Consider the following 17,827-nt stretch of genomic DNA (forward strand, 5'->3'; position numbering starts at 1 on the left):
GGTTTTGTGCTCTAAAAAAAAACCTCCAAAAAAACTAAAAGCAAAACCAACACCCCCCCCCCAACAACAACAGCAAACTACAAAAAACCAACCTCCACAGCAGATTTCTCTTTCTGCCCATTTCTGTAGCCGCGTGCTTTTCCAGCTACGAAGACGGTAATCGCTAGAAGACATTAGCAGCAATACTGCTGACGATTTTCTCCTTTTACACAAATTTAGTTTACTTATGTGGCAGCCCTTTTCTTGTGTTGCAGTAAATCCTCTCCCAGCCGCTCCTGAGGACGGCAGAAGCTCCTGACAAGTGTTAGCGTGCCAGCACGGGACCAGGAGCCCATACCCCGGGCACAGCTGGCGTGGGCGGCAGGGACAGGCCATTCGCAGCCTTGCGACAAGCGACATCAGCGTGCTGACTGCACTCATCCCTGCGCCAAGGGACGAGCGCGACTGGCAGAGCTGTGAAAGCCGGCAATTACACACCCACGTTTGCTTAGCGTTAAACAGTCAGGTAATGTGTTGACTAATTAAATGCTCGTGAGATCAGAGTTCAGTCGCCCTCTTCAGATTTCCGTCTACAAAAATAGGAATTTCTTTCACCTTCGCTGTGTTTGGACAGAGGCTCTTAAATACGGCAGCTGCCTGAGCGTCTAAGAGAGCGAGCTGATCATCCAAGGCTTCTCGCAGACTGCTATATTCCAGTATTTTAAGTGTATGATTTTACCCTGAATTATTTACTCAGAAGGTCTGTCACATGAAGAGACTTCACCTACGATATGAGTCTTGTCTCAGATCAAATGCTAAATAAATCCCTTTGTTCCTGATGACATCTGCCTCCTCCCTGCTTTGGATGCTGCAAAACTTATCCTAGGTTGCTCTAGGAAAAAACTCTCCAAGTCCACACCTTCTAAAGAAAAGAAAGAAAATAATTCCACTTTCTGCACAGTAAAATGACAGGCTATGAACGCATTTGTAGAGAAAGAAGTAGGTTATTTGTTTCCTTTCCCTGATTCGAGGGTTGCAAAGCCACCCGGACATTGCTGCTGTTAACACTAACCCACAATCTGTTCCTGTACGGGATTATAGGGTCCCATAGGTGCTTGTGACACCCCAAGGCTGAAGATCGGAGCGGCATTACATGCTTGTATATATATATATATATATATGGTTATATATAATTTTATATATATTATTGTATTCTGGAACTCGTTTTAAAGCCTCCTATTAAAAAAATTAATTACTTTTTTCCCTCCTAAAGTGTGCTGCTGAATCTGTTTTTGCTGCTCGGAAGTCACTCGTGCTCAGGGGAGCTGCTGATGGTGACGGATCGGTAGAGCTGTTTTAGGGGACAAGCCCGACGAACTCATGCCACCAAGCTGTTAGTGGTGCGACTGAACGAATTGCGGGTGCAATCCTTGTCCCCGCGTGATTCTGCTCTCCGGCCGGTCGGCTGTGACCCGCTTGACCCGGCCAGCGTGAATTGCCCCATTTCGTGTCTGCTGAAGAAAACCTACGGCAAGCTGGGGAGGTCGGGTGTCTCCTGCCCCATATTCGGCACGCGACCCCAGCGTGCCCCGAACAGGGACAGCGGGCACCAGTTACCAGGCTCACCGGGTAAAAAAACCCGAGCCGCCGCCCGGCAACCTCTGGGGTGGGAGAGCCCGCGGTGGCCCCTCTGTGGTGCTGCCAGAGAGCGAGAAGGGACTGTGCAGTGGGGTGCACTGGGGTGAAACAAGGGGACGGGGGCAGCAGAGCGGCTCCAGGCTCAAAGGCAGCCCGCTAAAAGCAATGCAGACTTGCAAGAGAGGTCCAGCCCTCCCTGTCCTTGAGGTTGTCAATACTTTCTCAAAAAGAGCTACTCCAAGTTAACTAGCTGCCTAGTTTTTATCCCAGAGAAATTTGAATTACGTGTCCAAGGAATACAAGTGGTTCTCTTTCATATTGTGTGCATGTGTGCGTGTTAAAAAACAGAGCAGGGAAGCCATTCTATGTTGGGATAGGACACAGGAAAATAGTTTCAAACTAAAAGAGGATCCTTGTAGATAGATAGATAGGTGCTGGAAGGAAGCAGGGTGACAACGAGGGTGGTAAAACACTGGAACAGGCTGTCCAGAGAGGTTGTGGATGCCCCATTCTCGGAAGTGTTCAAGGCCAGGTTGGATGGGGCTTTGAGCAACCTGGTCTAGTGGAAGGTGCTCCCGCCCATGGGAGGGGGCTGGAATTAGATGATTTTTAAAGTTCCTTCCAACCCAAACTAGTTTATAATCACTTCATCCAGTTTAAAGGATTTATATATAAATATATTCAGCTACCTTCTGTCCAAATTATTTCAAACTTGGTCTGACATCATTACCATTACCAATGGATTGTTTCCCAAGTAGGTATTCTGCCTCCCGAACCTTTCCCAGCCTGCAGGCATTTAAATTCGCTTTTCCGGGTTCCAGACTTATGTGGAAGATAAAGGACTCTAAGTAACTCGTGCTAGTGTGTTTCTTTGCAAAGAACTAACACAGAATTTTATACTCTCAACTTCAAGCTAAACAGGAACACAGAGGTACCAGGAAAGAACAATTATTTAAATAATTCCTATGTCCATCGCTGGAGAGAAGACTGGGATTCCGGACGGCAGGAATTTGTCGAGGGTGCTCCTGCTCCCGCTCCCCACCCGGCATTTACCGCGGTGCCTGGAGGGAGCCCGGCCCGGCCGCTCCACGTACCTGGTGGAGATGGGCTGTCCTGGAAAAGCGAACCTTATTGGAGAGGGGGGAAAGGGCGTTAATGACCGGCAAACTTGATTAATGAGGGCAGGATTTATTCAGTGTTTTTTTAATCGCCTGTAACTTCACGCCTTTTCTATTCAGATAAGGCGCGATCTCATGTATCAAGGCTTCAGCTTGTCCAGTTGTGCTGGAGCACAAGAAAAAGCGCCAAGAAACACATCCCAGGTCGTGGCAAGGTTTGCAAGTCACTCGACTGCTCGTTTATGGGCAAACTTTCTCTGCATTCATGCTGTATGAAATATGGCACTGATGACACATCTTCCGAGGTACCCGTTGAAAAATAGGGTTGTTGGTGCTATCGAAAATACGATCGAATATCAGAAAACCATGAGAACGTCCCATTTATCAAGACTGCCCTCAATACGATGGCAGTAGGATAGTTGTAAAAATAATTAAAACCGCCTCGAACCCATCACCTGTTCTTAGGAGTAACAAACAGTATTGTCTTTACAACTTCTCTATACATTCTGATAAAATGAGAATGGCTTAATTTGAATATGTCGTGATTTAATGAAACCAACTTGCCAAGGAGGCAAAGCAGAGAGAGCTGATGGCACGGGGCGGGGGGATCCTGCGAGGCAGTGACAGTGACAGCCAGACGGGAAAAAATGTCTCTGCTCGCGGAACTTCCTAGCCATAGCTGAGGAAGCACCGAAGCATTCCCGCGCCGCTCCCCCGGAGCAGTTGGTTACGGGGGAAGGGGGCAGAAGCAGCCGGGACGGCTCAGACCTACTCAGGTAGCGCTAGAGGATACGAAGCTGAAGTGTGAGACACAGATGAAGTGTGATGAAGTGTGACACACGGTTTCCAAGCTACATCCCACGTCTACGTGCAGGAGAAACCGCTCGTGCCTCTCAGAGTGTTACGGGGTACCTCGGCACAACCGCAAATACTCTGTTCCTTTATCCTCTTTCCTATCTGCTCGGCTCAGGGATGTCCATCAGCGCACGGCCTCGTGGGCCGCTCTGCGCTGTCCCTGCGGAGGGCAGGGCCGGAGCCGACGGCGCTCCCGAAGGCGCTGCCGGTGCCCCGGGCCACACCCGGCGCGGGTCCCGCGGGGGCGGCGCTGGCGGAGCCCGCGATGCGCTCAGGTGCCGGTGCCGGTGCCGGTGCCGGCCCCGCCGCGCCGGGAGGAGCCGGGAGGAACCGCGGGGGCCGCCCCGCGGGGCAGCGCTGCGGGAGCCGCGGCTCCGTCCGGCTGCGCGCCCGCCCCCGCCGCCCCATTGGCCGCGCCGCGGCTCAAATAGGGCCGGGCCGGGCGCGGGCTGCGGCAGCAGCGAGCGGGCTCCGAGTGCCGAGCGTGTCCCTGGGCCGGCTGCAGCTGCCGGCTTTGGCGGCGGTCGGCAGCGCGTCCCGGGCAGTCCGATCCGATCCGGTGCGGTGCCGGCGCGAGATGAGCAGCCCCGATGCGGGCTACGCCAGCAGCGACGACCAGGTGCAGGGGCGGTGCTCGCTGCCCATGATGATGCCGGCCATGTGCCCGTGGGCAGAGTCGCTGAGCCCGCTGGGCGAGGCGAAGGCGAAGGGCGGCGCGGCGGCGGCGGCGTCGGGCGGCCGGAGCAAGGGCGAGGCGCGGATCCGGCGTCCCATGAACGCCTTCATGGTGTGGGCCAAGGACGAGCGCAAGCGGCTGGCGCAGCAGAACCCGGACCTGCACAACGCCGAGCTCAGCAAGATGCTGGGTGAGCGCGGGCTCCCGCGGGGCGGATCCGGGAGGGCGAGGGACCCGGGCGAAGCTCGGGATCGGGGATGCGGGGGGCGAGCGGGGGGATCCGCGGGCTGTGGGGCCGGGGTCTCGGTGCGGCGGTGGCGTCGGAGGGCGAGCGGGGATCGCGCACGGCCGGGCGGGGCCGGGGCTGCGGGCGGTGTCGGTGTCGGTGTGGTCGGGAGCGGGCGTGGGTGCCGCTGGGTGAGCGGGCGGTCTGACGGTGTCGGTGGGCGCAGGTAAATCGTGGAAGGCGCTGTCGCTGGCGGAGAAGCGTCCGTTCGTGGAGGAGGCGGAGCGGCTGCGGGTGCAGCACATGCAGGACCACCCGAACTACAAGTACCGGCCGCGGCGGCGGAAGCAGGTGAAGCGCCTGAAGCGGGTGGAGAGCGGCTTCCTGCAGCACGGCCTGGCGGAGGCGGCGGGGCCCGGGCTGGGCAGCGAGGTGTCCGGCGGCGGCGGCGGCGGCAGGATGTGCGTGGAGGGCCTGGGACTGGCGTACGGCGAGCAGGGCTACGCGGCGGCGGCGGCGGGCGCGGGCCACTACCGGGACTGTCCGCCGCTGGGCGCCGCGTTCGACGGCTACGGCCTGCCGACACCGGACCCGTCGCCGCTGGACGCGGCGGAGAGCGAGGCGTCCTTCTTCGCGGCGGGGCTGCAGGAGGAGTGCGCGCTGGTGCCCTACGGCTACGGCCCGCACCCGAGTGCGGCCGCCGAGTACCCGGCGGCGGCGGCGGCGGCGTCCGAGAGCCCGTCGGGCGCGTCGCTGCGGCGGCACCTGCCGCCCGGGGAGGCGCTGGGCGCGGGCGGGTCGCTGCAGGCGCTGCTGGGCTGCCCGGCGGCGCTGCACGGCTACTACGGGCAGTGCCAGCAGCCGCCGGGAGCGGGGCGCGGCCCGCCGCCGGGGGCCGTGGGGCAGCCGTCGCCGCCGCCCGAGACGGCGCCGTGCCGGGAGCAGCTGGAGCAGCTGCGGCCCGAGGAGCTGCTGGGCGAGGTGGACCGCACGGAGTTCGAGCAGTACCTGCGCTTCGCCTGCAAGCCCGAGCTGGGGCTGCCCTACGGCGGCCCCGAGGCGGCCGCGCTGTCGCCGGCCGAGGTGGCGGGTCCCGTGTCGTCGGCCGTGTCGGACGCCAGCAGCGCCGTCTACTACTGCGGCTACCCCGACTTGTGAGGGGCTGGCCGGGGCACGGCACGGACACTGGCATGGAGGCGCCCGGCCCCGCTCCTATTTATCTAATTTATTTGAATCCCTTTGGGACTGGTCCACGGACTTTGTCTGGGCGGACGTAAGCTGCTCTCCCGATAATCCTGCAGGCTACAGGACTCGTCCGAACTTCTTTTCGGCTGGTCTTAATGGAATGTTTACATCTTTTTTTCCCGCCTTTTGTCCTTGCGCGTGATTATCGATATTTTTGCAGAATCAGGAGTCTTCCATGTTTTCCCGGAACATGTTTCTAGTCGTGTTTTTAACTATATCTGTGTTTTAGCATTTGCGGAAAATAAATGAATGTACAGTTGTTTCTGTCAATCTTCTTGGTCACCTGGCCCTTGAGTGGGAGCAGTTTTAAGTTAAATTTGTAATGCCCTAAGGCAATGCTTTCTAAAGGCAGAGACGACGTGATTCTTTCACCATGACAATGACTTCTAAAACAGCCTCCGGGACCTAAGAGGTTTTTTCCCCAGGTGTGGCTGTATTCTTATCACACAGCTTAATGGTCAGATCTCTGCTGCTGCTCTGTCTCTTGGAGGACAGAACATGTGATTGGACTTGGGTGCGTTTTATACGTTTTTTCCTTCTGATTTGAGTGCCATGAGGTTCATGCGCAGTTTACATCAGCGAGGAGAAAAAACAGTCCAACTCAAGTGCTCATCTCATTTCCTGTCAAGTATCAATCAAGTGAACGTTAAAATGGGTTTTTTAGCATGTTCACCTGTGCTCTGTTTGGACATTTCTGCCACCGCAAGGGTACAACTATGTTGTCACTCTTTTGATGTTTGGAAGATGCTGGCTGGAGTCAGCCTACAATAATTGTGGTGGAGATTTTCAGATATTTTAGTTTGCCAATGACAGTTCAAAAGTGATTGGCAATAACAAATATTTTTGGGTAAGTGTACTTTATCCTACGTAGTTTACTATCCTACATGTTTATTAGACAACAAGTTGTGGGTGGAGAAATCCTGCAAAAATTCCATTTGCGCAATTGATGCTTATAAATTGCACAAATTTTTATAAAAATTATATGACCGTGAGCATTTTAAAACCCATTATGGACACAGAGCTAGCTGTATTTTCAGACAAATCTAGTCAAAATATGGGATCGGATAATGTTTTATTTTTTAATTCAGAAAATGTAATTTTATTTAGGTCTCAAGAAATCCTGATTATGTCCATTGCCACCAGTCACGGTTTTTTAACAGCACACCAATGAAATACTGAAAAAAATCACTTGAAATCGCACTTCCTTCAGTGTCATAACATCGTTTTCCCCCTCTCAACTTGATAATGAAAGAAGTGTGAAAGCCAGTGTCTGACATGAAGGGGGTTGGGTGCAGGGTGGGAAATAAGACTGTATATATGTCAGTGTTTTAAAAGCATATTCACTACCACATAATAGATTTTTGTCTAGATAGAAATATTTGATATATTATAGGCTAGGAGAGGGCTAACAACAATGAAAACTCTAGTTGAACAATTGGATTGTTCCAGTTGTTTCCTAGATGACCAGCCTTGTGGGTTGCCATCATAAATCATACTCCTACAGTTATGGGCTGCTAAAACTGTAGCAAGGATTCTCTCATATTGTTGCAGAAATGACCTAAAAAACCCCTCAGAATAATAACAAATTAGATACTTTGAATAGATATTTAGGTGTATTGAAATAATATTATTTTCGTGTTATTGATTTTTTTTGTATATTGATTCACTACATACATCCTAAGATACTTTTTGACTATACTATGGTACAGTAGTATAGCCTCAGTACTAGCTGAATTCTGTTATAAAATAAAATTTAAAAAATCCTCCAGTAAAAGAAAATTAAGGAAGGGAAACTTAATTTAACAAGTTCCAAAGTAAGGCTAAACAAATTCCAGGATTAAGGTTATCAGTGCAACTCTAATTAACCTCTAGTAAATCCCATTATAATGTCAGTATTAATTGTGGATGATACACACATTTTCTATGGAACTCCAGTTCAGTTAACCTCTATCTTGAACAGAAGTCATACATGAAGTTTGAAACCAAAATGCTCCCTAGTTATAGCACTTCTTCCTTCCCAGCATGTAATTCCCAAGTCTAATTCCCTTTGCCTTGCAGCTGACCATCTAATACTGATTTCTACCTAGACCTTTGTCCATTATCTGCATGAAATGAAGCAGCAAATGAGGAATCCCTCACCAAATAACAGCATCTAATCCGCTATGTGAGCCTGTATTTTAATCTGCTGCAAGGTGAAGGAACAATATTGTCGGTGTGTTTTTGGGATAATAGGAAAATGATGCTGGGGCTGTGGAATAATTGGCTTGATTCTCATTCTGGGAATGGCATCTGTTACTTTGCCTCTGTATTTTCTGTGCCTGCCCTTTGCTATAGTCTCCTTCTCTTGCCCTCTGCCTAGTTTGCTCCTTTTATTACTCACATAAGCCATTTTCCTTTTCTGTAATAGACTAACCACTTCCACCTGGTTTGTCTAGTCAAAATACCAAACTTTTCCCCTTTGTCTGAAATCTACCTGTATCCTCTCTCTTTCCTTGGTAGCTTGCCTTTTTTTTTTTTTGTTAAACCCCTCTCTTTTTCATGTAACTAGTTCCCCACTGTCTTTGTCCTTACCTCTGCTCCTCAGTGTCTCCTGATTTTTTCAGTCCCAACTGTGCCCTTTTTTCTACCTCCTTGCAACCTCCTATGAGCTAGCTTCTCTCTATGAGCTCCTTCTCCTGCCTTCCTGCTTCACATTTCATGGTTTAATTCTCCTCATGGTTTTTGGAATTTCTAGCTTCTTAAAGTTTTGACTGGGGACAACTTAGGCAGTTTTCCACGGAGGAAGTATAAACATACCTCTGATATTGAGGGACTGCTAAATATTAAAATTACTGCAAAAGGGCCCCAAAATTCATTTAATATAATTGAAAAAACACATTTTCTCTTCCCCTATTTTCAGGAATATCTGACCAGCTTTAACTGAAACTCTTATACTCTGCTGGAGTCAGCTGACTAGGGTGAAAAATTTTGTGTTCCAAACATGTTGTTAAAGCTGTAAAAAGCTGACTTCATGTTCTTTAAATGAAAAATGTGAGATGACTTTAGCTGCAGGCACCTCTGTATCACTTTCAAAATCATCTGAGTATAGTTCTCAAAAACATTTGAGCACTAATTTAGGGATGGGAAAGTAAATTAATTGACTTATTGGTCCAAGCATAAAACAAGTATTTTTAAAAAATCCTACATGGGAATGTTCAAATCCTGTATCCTAAGGCCACAGTGAGCACTTTCTCCATTGTGTGGAAGGTGGCTGCAGCTTCCCTTGTGTGCAGTGGGCACAGGCTGGTCTCAGCAGTGCCCGGTGGGAGGCTGCTGTGGAAGTGTGGGCTGGAGCATCCCCGGCTCTGAGTCACTGCTGTTCTCCTGGAGCTGCTGCATGAGGGGTTTATGGGCTGATAAATGGTGTTATCATTTGGTGGATCGTGTTATCTCTGGTGGATCTTGGCTATCCCAATCCACTCAAGTTATCAGAGCAGTTTCTGGAACTCTTAAAGAGACTGTTCTGTCGTGATAAATCAAGGATCCTCACCAGTCTGGTAAACTGGAAATCAGGGTGTGGAGGCCTTTAAGTATTTTAATTATATTTAAAAATATTTTTATTCAGTTCCTTAGAGCTGTTCTGCAGACACCACATTGCTTTGATTAGTTTTCCAAATTAATATTGTGAAAGCAATAATGTTCCTTTTTCAGCTATTATTAAATCTAGTGATTGGTTTATTAAATTTCTTAGTTTTTCTTAAATGAATATGGACTTAAAATACTTAATATCTTCCTCTTCTAGCGACCTCTACATTTATGGCTGCATATACAATGATTGCTACATTAATACAAATTTAAATACAGATTTTAAATTTTGTGGTATAGATTGCAATATAAAATGGAGAAGACTATCCTAGTCAGTGGAGCATAAAAATTAACTATGGCAGCATAGTCCTAATGCCTAATTTACACTTCTTGTCAGGTAAATTACAACTAAGCATTTTGTCTTACCCCAATGATTTAAAAATGCATTTAATTAAATGGGCACATGGTCATGTGGAGACAAAGGATTTCTCAGGAGGTGTCTTAATGTCCAGGCTGTATGTTGTATTTTGTATAGCTTGAGATTAATTGTAGTTCTAAGGTGTCTTTCTTAGATTTAATTCAAGCATGAGTATACCTTATGTGTCACCACAAACCGAAATTGCCACGACTCTTAAAATATATTAATGATAGAAGTTTTGAATTTTGAGGTAAAGAAACTGAAACACCCAAACGTCATGGTATATGTCACCTGACAGAGATAGAAGTGAAACACTACCCATGATGTCATGAGTCCTTCAGTAAAAAAAATAAAATCTCAAAGAGCATAAGGAGAAAAATACAGAACATTTCAGAGCAAATCTAGAAATGCCCTTTGAGATATCAGTAAGTATCTGAGACTTGATGCAGTCTCCAGAAATCTAATAATTAAATAAATTGCAAATTTGTTTCCAGCTGCTTTCAGACTCTCTCAGAACACTTGTTTTAGGAGTGCTTCTCACTTAGAGTGGAGCAGTAACAAGCAAAGTAAAAACATTTGAGCTACTGAGGCTCTTTTATTATGGCTCTGTTCTATCCTTTTTAGATAATTAATTTTTATATTCTAGCTGTATTGTGATACAAATTAATTCCAGGTACCTGACACTGAAAAATGTTGAAATAAGATTTTATAAAGAGTTCATCAAAACAAATTTTTGCCTTGTTTAAAGAAGGATACCAGCATCTTCTGCATTTTAATGAGCAATAGTTCAGAGAAGGTAAATTTCCATCTTTTTCTTTATCAGAGAGATCTCATTTCATGGAGTATTCTATAGAGTTATCAGGGGAATATAGTTATTGTTCACATTGAGGGTGGCCCCTACACTTACCCACAGAGAATATATTTAGGTACCAGCAAGTCTTGGGTTCTTTCCAAGGCATTGTGGAATTACTTTATGGTGTCTGATTTACTTTAAAGCTTCTTGTTATTGCCATGTAGAAACAAAATTTATCCTGCACACATCCTGTTTAAAATAAAAATTTGTCCCTTGTTGAACAAAGATAAAGAATATTAGACTGCTTTTTTGGGTAAAGGTTGTTTTCAAATTAACTGGACGATGAACCAATATTTGTGAATTTATGGAGCTGAATGGTTTGATACCATACAAATTCTGGTTTCAAATGCACAGATTAGCATTACTGGGGAATAGCTAAGGTAGAGTCAGGTTATGTAGTCTTGATTTTTTTTATTTCACACTTTCATTATATTAATAAAAGGTTTCACTCCAACAAGTTTCTGTGAGCTAGACTACATGTGTTTCCTTGATTTACACACAGTCTTTCTGTATGTCAACCTATGACAATTTTCCCTGTGCAAAATCAACAGTGAAAACTGGTTTCTCTGAGCAAGGTGAAGCAGATTTGCCCTCAGAAGAGTGCAATTTAGATAAATTTCTCATACCTTTGAATTGGGTATGATGACTGAAAGTGTAATACTGGAAAAACACTCACTAGTACTGATGCAAGAGCCTTGAATCACAATGTTCTGGCTTTGCTTTAAAAAGAATGGACTCAATTCACCACTGATTTGGAATTTGAGGTTAAACCTATAGAGAGCTATTTAATGTGTGGAAATCTTGCTAGAATTTGTCAAGATACAAACACTTTCCTTCTGTTCTCAGACAGAATTAACTAAGTTATTTCCCTACAAATACTACTGCAGAGCAGAATATTAGAGAAGGCCAAACCTGAAGAAAAAACAAACAAACAAGAAACAATGAAAAAAGAGAAGATCTATTTTGTTATTCCTGAATACGTCAGAGTAGTATCTCAGGGAATAACCCACTGGTTTGTACGTACTCATATATAGTCTGGAAATCCCCACAGGAGATGTGAAAAAAACCAAGGCTGTTATTTTGTTGCTGCATATTGAAATGACTGTGAGGGATCATTTTCTTCTTCAACCAGTTCTCAGTGTCCCGCAAGGAATCTTAGGCAGAGAGGTGTGTTTAATTTGTGAATCTGACTTCCTATTACAGCCCTTAAAGCCTGCTTTATTAACTTCCCAGCAAGTGCAGCATCACTTAGACTCTGCATCATAGGAAAAGTCTGTTGGGCTTGCTTTCAGTTCTCTAACCTCAATAAAATACAAAACCATTCATAATATTGAGAGAAAAAGATGTGGAATATCAAAAAGGTTTCCTAATAACCTTGTGAAATGCACATATTATGGTTAAAGGTCACTACAGAGTGTTCCAGACTCTAACCCACAAAAGAGTGCCAATAATGGCAACATCACTGTTACAGACAGGAGTGGCAACCTTATTGTCACAGCTGCAAACCAAAAGGAAAGGGGAGTTACTTGTCACTACCAATTTCAAAGGTGTTCTGGAGCTTCTGAATGGAAAAGTGACTAATACAGGAAACACAGCAGTGAAGAAAACCAACCTTTCCCTGAGGAACAGGGGACTGCCTAGTTTCCAGGTGGCAGAGTTGGGGAACAGTGTGGGTTACCCTGCAGAAGGAATCATGTGTATTTCTAGTAGTTCACTTCAGGGAAAATTCTTATCCTGTGTGCACTTCCAGTCACACTTGCCATTAGCAGAACACAACTAAAGGAGAGTACTAGCAGCCAATATTTCTCCTTTGTGAAATAAATTCTTAGCAGTGGAAAGTGAAAAGCTATGGTATTACACAGTTACAAACTAAAGTGTAACAAACAAATGGATTGTGGATGGTGAAGGACAGCTAATTATCCTGCTGACGCTGAGGATTTGTGTAGTTATTTCTGCAATACTGCACTCATGTGTGCACAGCAAATTATATGAAGGCCATTTGGGAACAGTGAAATGAAAAGTCTTGCCCAAGGATGTGTGTTGTAGCCAAGGAATATTAGACAAATAGAGGAAATAGCACAATTATGTCAAGGTTGTCAGGCAGCAGAACAAGTCTGAACATGTTTTGTTGCGTTACTGCTGTGGGTGGCTTCTCTACAGCAGTAAGTTCTTATTGACGGAATTATTCACAGATCATATATTTTGATAGCAATAAGTAGTCACTCTGAAGTACTTCATGCATTCCAGGTCAATCTAGATAACTCATCCTGACTGGCAGAAGTATTAAGGTTGCTAGAAATGCAAAAGTATTCATGTCCAACTTACCCCTAAAAGGTTTCAGGTAACAATCACATAAATTTTTAAAAATTCTGCTAAAAATAAGTAATTATGTATAAATACAAGCAAGCCTCTCTTCTCCTTGAGAACATACAAGAACATTGAAGAAGATGGTGGCTCCTGGATTTCAGCATCCAGCGTCGCACTCCGTGTGGCAGCAATGCCCTCCTGACCCTCTGAGTCGCTGCTGCTCACAGACGATGCCTCTGCTTTACCCTGAGGGGTGCCTGTCTGGGACGTGTCTTCCTCCTCAGGTTTACTAACCTGCTTCAGGAACATTTCCACCTGCAATTGTCAGATATCACAGATGATCAGATCTGTTATCCAGAGCACAGCTTAAAAGCACCTGCCACTGCAAGGCACTATGATCTCCTATCTCAGGTAAAATTGAATTCCTATAGAGAAAATCTTCTCAAATGATCTTCGTAGGCAAATATGTATTGTGGTATGTACTAATCTTTTCAGATACTTTTCCAGACTTTCTATTAATTTTTATCCATGGTTTAGAGAATCCTTATCCTTGCTAGGGATAAAGTAATTGTAAATCTCAAAAAAAGGAGCAGACTTTTTAGACTTTGTATAGCTGGCTGACATTGTCTTTGTTGCTGAATTTATATCAGCAATAAGACCACAGGATATTCTTGAGTTTTGGAAAAGTTTGTAATCATTCTAGGGTTCTATGTTCTCATCTGCATCCTGAGAAATACTCTCTTGATGTTTACAATATATTTTTAATCAGTGGGGTTTGTGACTCAAATACCTTCCAGATAATGCTATATTTTTCTAAACTTGAGAGCCTGACACAATCTGAGATGCCCTAGGGGTATTCAAGACAATTACACAAGGCTGGCAGACATCACATAGGACATGTTGAAGACCTGCATCCTCGTGGGGGAGCATCTTGAGTGAGCAATTGCTCCTGCAGCCTTTTGGAGCTAAATTTATCACAGATCTGAGGCCTCCCTAAGTTAAAACCTGGGAGTGAATCCTGGTGTCTGAGCTAGATAAAACTCCATTTCTGATGTTCCCTCTTCAGCTGTCTCAAGTGTTTTGTGAAATTACTCAAGTTTGTAGATTGCCTGGAAATGCTCCAAGTTCCCCTTTGTGCCAAGTGATGAATAACAATAACAGTGTTGTGATGTCCCATATAAACAAACCACATTAACTCGACTCTTCGTACTTCCTAAATTAGAGCTACAGTAATATCCAGGAATTACAGATATTTTCCAGTATCTGTAACCTCCCAGAGTTCTCATGACTTACCTTAAAGCAAGAGAAACTAACTGATTTCCAAAGTTTATCTCTGTTATCCTTGATGACAGGAAGGCAAACAGTGTCAGTTTTAACTGTGAGTGTCTCAGCTTGGAAGGCTCATTTGTCAAACAAGTTTTTCCTCCTCTTACAGCAGGAGCAAGGAGACCCTCCTCTGAAGCATTGCACTGTATTTATAGCATCTAAGCACAAAGCACTGAGGAAGGAAAACTAATGGAAAATATAACAGTAGTCAAGAGAAGATGAAAAAAAATGATCCAAGTGGGAAGGTAACTAGGCAAATAGATTTGTCTGTATGAGGCTTTTAAATCACTAGTTCTATACTTCTAGCTGTTAAAATTTTCAAAAATGGTGGTTTTGCAATCTCCAATTTTCTAAAAATAATGATGTAGACACTGGTGGAAACTGTGGAAAATCTAAAAGTATGAGGTAACTTAATGAGAATAGTCATGACATTCTGTTTCAGAACCCTGAAGAAAATTCCCTGAAATAAAAAGGGACATTATATTTTTCTTAAGGAAAGCCTGACATTTGCAAATCCTTTGGTCTAATGCTGATAATCAGAAATATATTAAGCCAAACAATTAACATTACAAGTAGTGAGAGGATAAAGAAATGAAACAAAAACAAACAGATTTTTCAAGAATAAATTTTATCAGTTCAGCATGATTTCCTGTGATAGCAGAGTAAGTGCTTGAGTGTTTAAGGCAGAAGCAATATATGTAGCTTGATGACAGTAGAAGTTTTAAGGTTGTTATATGTTACTTCCCCTAAACTGGGGAGACATGGACCAGATTAAATCACAGATAATCACAGTTATCTGTGCCTTGCCTATAAAAGTTCTTTCATATGGAATCATTATACAGGTCCATTTCTTTACTTTTTGCATTTAATAATGAGTCAGGAACATAGACTATACTTAACAAAATATCTGGATTTTGCCAGCTTGGGTAGGGCTGAAAACATTGTAAATGATAAAATTAGAAGCTAAAATTATCCTGATAATTTGGAGAAATAACTTGATATCAGCAAGAAGAACTTCAATTAAGGAAAGCACAGAAAATAAATGCACAAATATAAATAAAAGAAGAACTGACTTTGTGAATGCTGTTGCAAAAGGGAAGGGGGGAGAATCTTAAGGCAACAGTTGAATGTGAATTGAGCCATTTATTCAGCAAAATACTCTGAGTTATGAATAGTTCAGTTGGAAGAGTTTGAGTAGTTCCTGTTTCTTGTTGGGGAATTGCTGCACCTCATGTGAGACATAATAACTGACTATGGTTACATTCCCAGTCCCCTGCAGTGTAAAATAAAATGCATTACCTTAATCTCTTCCTTTTTTCATCACATTCCTAATGATCTGAGTCAACAAAGCTGCTGTGAAAAAAGCAGAGGTGATCTTGGCAAGCATGAAGAAGAACATGTGTGACACCCAGGAGTTAATTATTTCACTATAAGAGACCTCAGGTGAGCACTGCATCCATGTTTACACAGTACACTTGAAGAAAGAGATAACTTAAGGGTGGGGGCAGAGCTTTGAAGACATCATTTGTGAGTAGAGACTGAAGGCTCAATTTCTGCTTACAAATGTTGGTGTTGGTGACCATTTGCTCTCTTTGGTCACAAGGCAAAATTATTTGTCTAAATTTATTTTCCCCCTAACATAAATAAAGTACCATTAGTGTTTTCAATGCAAATGGAATTGTTCTGCTTTCAAAATATAAAAATGTGGTGTGATCAATTAATATTTCAGAGATTGTCAATACATGGATTTGGTGTTTTGCTTTATCAACAAAACAGCATGAAGTTCTTCAAATGTGTTTACAAGGTACGACAGTAGGGCTGCTCTCTTCTTTCTCGAGTTGGACCCCAGCAGTGAGAGAATGGTGTGCAACAGACTGTAGGCAAGGTACAACCAAATACCACAGGGAATTCCTGTCTGGTGGCTCCTCAGGGCATCCCCCTCACCCAGCTGTACAGTAAAGGACTCCACCAGCTCCCTTTTCACTTGCTCCTCTCAATTAATCCCAGGCACTCAGCTCCCTCAGACTCCTCCCCATCTCACCATCAGTAGCCTCACACACTCTTCCCCATCTTGAGAGCACCTGTCCAGGAGCAGGCACCTCCTCTTGGCAGGGGTAGGTAATAAACTGTGCTGTTCATGAGATTATATGCAATTTTAAAGAAATTAGTTTATTAAATATTTTACATAGTATTTCACAGGGAACACCACATGCGTCTAAATATCTATAATCAGTTCCTGCAATATATGCTCTGTGTGACTCCATTTTATAATTTGCATGAATATCTTTATATTACAATTTTCATTAACACGAAGAGTCATGCATGCAGGGGGCACATCTTATTCTTAGAGTGTATCTGACCTCACTAATCTCTGTAATGTGTGGTCAGAAAGTTAAAGTCATCTACTGCATGGCTGTTTCTGCAAATTTAAAGTGAATTTTTTTCTAAAGCAAAGATCGGATTTGGAATTTATATTTGATCTCATAGAGCAAGTGGGAAATTGGCTTGAGCAATCACAAAATTGGCTTGAATCTTGTGTTTTTACTCATATAACATGATATTGTTCTAAGATTATCATCTGCATCGTGGAAGAGGACAAACAGAAAGGAGATATTGTACTATATACATGTAGATATATATGATATACTGCATACATGTAGACATACTATACACATGTAGATATATGTACTAGATATTGTATAATTAAGTACAAAAAGCCTCCCAACTCAGAAAAAGATTGCAATTAAGAGACCAGCCATGATGAAAGTCAGATATTTGAGTAAAGGAAGAATAATACTCAGTTTGTTCCTGCTTGAGGGAAGGTAGGATTTTTGGAAGCATATAGGGAGCAAAACTAAGTATCACAGGATAATATTAGGTAATATTATGTAACATTTAGATAATATTAGATGATATTATGTAGAGTTTCACTTAATGCATATTTCTTTAGTTGCAAATTTGACTTTATAATACTTGACTGCTTCTTTCATTTACAAAAGAAATCTATATTCAGTATCTATATTCAGTTTTCTGTATGCATGGAAAGAAATGTGTATATGTGTGCATAAAAATATGAAAAATTATGACCTTTCATTTTTCCCCCCACTTCAGCTTACTTTGAAAAATGAATGGATAAGTATTTTTCACAATTTAGTGCCTATTAAATAAAGTACTTGATACCTCTGTTTGCTGACAGTCTCCTTTAGAGAGTTCCTCAATAGCAAGGTGCTAACTGTTGGACAGAGAAGGGCATGTCCTTAGATTCATAAAAACATTTTGGTTGGAAAAGACTTTTTTTATCAAGTTCAACTTCTAACCCAGCATTGCCAAGCCCACATTGAACGTGTCCCTGAGTCCGCAGGTCTTCTAAATGTCTCCAGGGGTGCTGAAACCAGAAGTCCCCTGGGTAGCCTGTTCCAATGCTTGGCAATGCCTTCTGTGAAGAAATTTTTCTTAATATCCAATCTAAACTTCCCCTGGCACAACTTGTTACCTGGGAGAAGAGAATGAACCCCACCTCTCTACAGTCTCCTTTCATGTAATTGTAGAGTGATAAGGACCCACCTGAGCCTCCTTTTCTCCAGACAAAACACTCCCAGCTCCCTCACCTCCTCCTCACAAG

General features: G+C 44.2%; 1 protein-coding gene across 1 annotated transcript; it reads left to right on the plus strand.

Moving 5' to 3' along the window:
* The first annotated feature begins 4,112 nt into the window (after positions 1–4,112).
* LOC135279238 (transcription factor SOX-17-like) lies at positions 4,113–6,937 on the plus strand. The gene is made up of 2 exons (XM_064386434.1): positions 4,113–4,456; positions 4,719–6,937. The coding sequence occupies exons 1-2, from the start codon at positions 4,168–4,170 to the stop codon at positions 5,648–5,650; spliced, it is 1,221 nt and encodes a 406-aa protein (XP_064242504.1). The 5' UTR covers positions 4,113–4,167; the 3' UTR covers positions 5,651–6,937.
* Positions 6,938–17,827: the final 10,890 nt, after the last annotated feature.

Source organism: Passer domesticus, chromosome 1 (assembly GCF_036417665.1).
Source record: "Passer domesticus isolate bPasDom1 chromosome 1, bPasDom1.hap1, whole genome shotgun sequence".
Taxonomy (NCBI): domain Eukaryota; kingdom Metazoa; phylum Chordata; class Aves; order Passeriformes; family Passeridae; genus Passer; species Passer domesticus.

Bases quoted from the DNA above. Each gene is read 5' to 3' on its own strand.
- LOC135279238 (XM_064386434.1), top strand. From the start codon at position 4,168: ATGAGCAGCCCCGATGCGGGCTACGCCAGCAGCGACGACCAGGTGCAG. The intron at 4,457-4,718 runs GTGAGCGCGGGC...CGGTGGGCGCAG, and splicing joins CGAGCTCAGCAAGATGCTGG to GTAAATCGTGGAAGGCGCTG.